The sequence below is a fragment of the Propithecus coquereli genome, unplaced genomic scaffold (genome assembly GCF_000956105.1).
Source record: "Propithecus coquereli isolate 6110/MARCELLA unplaced genomic scaffold, Pcoq_1.0 Scaffold12, whole genome shotgun sequence".
Taxonomy (NCBI): Eukaryota; Metazoa; Chordata; class Mammalia; order Primates; family Indriidae; genus Propithecus; species Propithecus coquereli.
This window is the reverse complement of record NW_012136080.1, coordinates 15,279,333-15,282,632: the sequence shown is the minus strand read 5'-3', so window position 1 is coordinate 15,282,632 and position 3,300 is coordinate 15,279,333. Positions and strand designations below refer to the sequence as shown.

The 3,300-nt window shown below is 49.0% G+C and overlaps 1 protein-coding gene across 1 annotated transcript; it reads left to right on the top strand.

The window, feature by feature from the left end:
• Positions 1-1,978: 1,978 nt before the first annotated feature.
• On the top strand, positions 1,979-2,770 carry LOC105826089 (proline-rich protein 23C-like). Its single transcript, XM_012664003.1, has one exon. It carries the CDS (start codon positions 1,979-1,981, stop codon positions 2,768-2,770), a length of 792 nt encoding a protein of 263 aa, XP_012519457.1.
• Positions 2,771-3,300: the final 530 nt, after the last annotated feature.

Sequence of the window (3,300 nt, the reverse complement as noted above, 5' to 3'; positions counted from 1 at the left end):
TGGTTTTGCACATGGGGAAAAACTAAAATTGAATTGCTATCTCATGATTACAAAACTGTCCATTACATCTGGGTAAAGAGCTTTAGTTCTGAAAGGTAAAGATTAGAATATTGGGAAGATATAAAAATGATCTTGGAACAGGGTGTTTCTTAAACAAAAATTGCAAAGCATAAAGAACAAAACTAATGAATTTGAAACTATTTTAAAATTAAGAATTTCTGTTTACCAAACGACACTATAAAGAATGTAAATAAAAGCAAGTCACAAAATCGGAAAAGAGAATTTCAACACACATAAATAATAAATAAATTCCAAAAATCAATAATATAAAATGGGCAAAAGACATAAACACATATTACACATAAGATGGTACATGAATAGTCAGCAATAGGTCGAATGATCAACCTCGTGAGCAATCAGAGAAATACAACATAAATACATGACGAGATACCACTTTACACTACCAGACTGGAAAATACTTAGAATCTAATCATACTAAGTGTTGGCAAGGATGTGGCAAAAAGAGAACACTAACCCGCTGCTCACACAAATATAAATTAGGGCAACTACTAAGGAAAGTAGTTTGGGCTGAGGGGGTGGCTCATGCCTGTAATCCCAGCACTTTGGGAGGCCCACGGGGGAGGGTTACTTGAAGCAGGAGTTTCAAACCAGCCTGGGCAACATAGCAAGAGCCTGTCTCTGTAAAAATTTTTTTAAAAAAATTAGTTGGGCCTGGTGGTGCCTGTCTGAGGTCTTCGCTATTTGGGAGGCTGAGGCAGAAGGATTACTTAAGGAGTATGAGGCTGCTGTGAGCTCTGATCCCCCAATCTGGGTGACAGAGCAAGACCATTCTGTCTTAAAAAAAAAGAAGAAGAAGAAGAAGAAAGAAAGAGAAAGTAGTTTAGCATTATCTGTTATTGTTAAGGTGCCACACACTACTACCCAGAAATTCCACAGTTTTTTGCCATAAGCATATAGGTAAAAAATCAAAGATTCCTGTTATAAAGCTAAGCATGACTGTATTTAATTCTCTTATCCAACACAAACCAGGTATTTAATTCCGTAAAAGTTTCTCCTCTCCACTGAGCTTCACTTGTGAGGATCAACTAATTCTTAAAAACATTCATAAAATATAGATCAAATATCAAGTTTAAATTCAAAATTAACATTATGGTAATTTTTTTGCTTCTGTTATTAAAATCACAGCCTGGCCTCCAACAAAACCTGCAGTCACTTTCATTTTATTATTTTTAAAAAGCTCCTTTACCAAAGTAAAATTTGCATTCCTAATTTCTCTCATAAAGGAAAGAAATTTCTAGAACCATGTCGGTGAGATCGGGAAGGAGCAATGAATATGAGGTAATGCTCTTTTCATAGCATCCTGGAATAGTTTAGAAGAAATGTTAACGTAGGCTAATTATAAAAGGAATCAAGAAGTTTATGAAATTGTGTTTTGGCTATTTTGGTGTTTGTTCGTTTGTTTGTTTGTTTCACAAAAATAATAGCGATAAAGGCCATGGGCCGCAAGGGAGTATCCAGGAAGTATTTCCCTACATACACTTACTGAGAACCTTACCCACTCTTGCCCTGCACCGACCCAGTTTCCTCAAGGCCACGTCCTGGGCGGAGCAAATCTGCAGGCGGGGCTTACAGTGAGACCTCTTGGCACCCATAGGTCATCTGACATCTCACGTTATTAACCACCGGGGTGCGCATCCGGGTCTGCGCGAGGAAGGCTGCAGATTCCAACACACGAGGCCGACGCCAGTGGCGGGCGCAAGTCTCCCAGTAGCTGGACTGCGGCCCTCCCGGGAGGCGCCCTAGAGCTCCAAGAACTCGCCCCCCCGTCGCGCGGTCCTGCGCCCCATCCGCCCCAGCGCGCCTCACCTGTCATTGACACTCGCCACCGCGTGCAGGACCGCGCCGCCCAAGTTCTCTGCGAGGCCCCGGGAGCGCCGCCCGCAGCGCCATCGAGGTGATGGGCACTCGGCCCCACAGCCCCAGCGCCTGCCCTGCGCCCTGGTGGGGATCGCAGGAGGGAGGACCCGGCCCTGCCAAGCGCCCCCGATCAGAGGAGCCAGCAGGCCTCGAGCCCGACGCGGTCCCCAGCCCGGAAGACTCGGCGGGGCCCCCGGGCGCGGACGCGCTCACCTCCGTGGTGGTCCTGGCCGAGGGCTGTGCCTTGCAAGTGCCCCTGGACGACGTCGACCTGGTGCTAGAGCCCGCGCCATCCTCGGTCCTGCAAGTGTCACTCGAAGGGCACACGCTCATCCTGGTCCCCGAGGTCCTCCTGGGCTCAGTCGACGAAGGCTCGGGAGGGCAGGGCGACTCGTCTGTCGGCGTGGAACCCGGCGTTTTTCTGGGCGCTCCCGGGGAGGACGTCGTCGTCGAGCAGGCATTCCTCCGCGCATCTATCCCAGAGCTCGCCGCCCTGAAAGAGGCCTTCGAGGAGGACGCGGAGCCCGAGTTCCTGGCACCCTTGATGGCCCCTCCAGCCGATTCAGCCGCTGAGCTCCAGCCCTCTGCTAGCCGGGTGTCCAGCCCCGACCCTGAGGGCCCCATCCCAGGGCCCAGTCTTCTGGTCTCCAGCCCTAGTCCAGGGAGACGCTCCCAACGCCCCATCTTCTACCTGGAATTCCACCTTCTGGAGCCCTTCCCCAGCTCACCACTCCAACCTCTACCTCCCTCCCCAAGTCCAGGTCCCCACGCGCGCCCCGAGCGCTCTCCCAGCCCTCCGTGCAAGGCCCGGAGACGCCTGTTCCGTGAATGAACCGCCTCCCGCAGTCCATCGCCAACCGGCTGTGGGTTCTGGTGGATCCTCCAAGACCCGCTGTGAGCACATGCTACCACTTGGAGAGGTAACATCTTCATTCGTGGACAGTGAGCAGCTGCGTTTTTTGTTTGTTTTGGCTTGGTGTGTTTGTTTCTTCTGGCGAGGGCTTCAAAAAGAAAAGCAGATTCAGCAGGGAGAGTAAAACAGAGATAGGCAGTCATGGATTTTGAGATCCCTTGCCCCTGCTGCAGGAGCTGTTTCCTCTGCTTGTTACCTTCAGCCAACTCTGTTCTCAGTTTTGCCCATACTCTTGCCTCAAACTTATCTCCATTTTCTTTCAGATTTATCCGTTTTCTTCATCACCTCCCCATGCATCTATATGTTCTCTCCAACCCAGGTTGTTGTTTTTTCTTCTTTTTGTAATTACGGATTTGCCTGTGTGATTTTCCCCAATATTCTTTTAGATGCTTTTCATCACCAATTTATTTTCCTCATTTTGTTTTCCCTAACACCTTTCCTGGACCTGG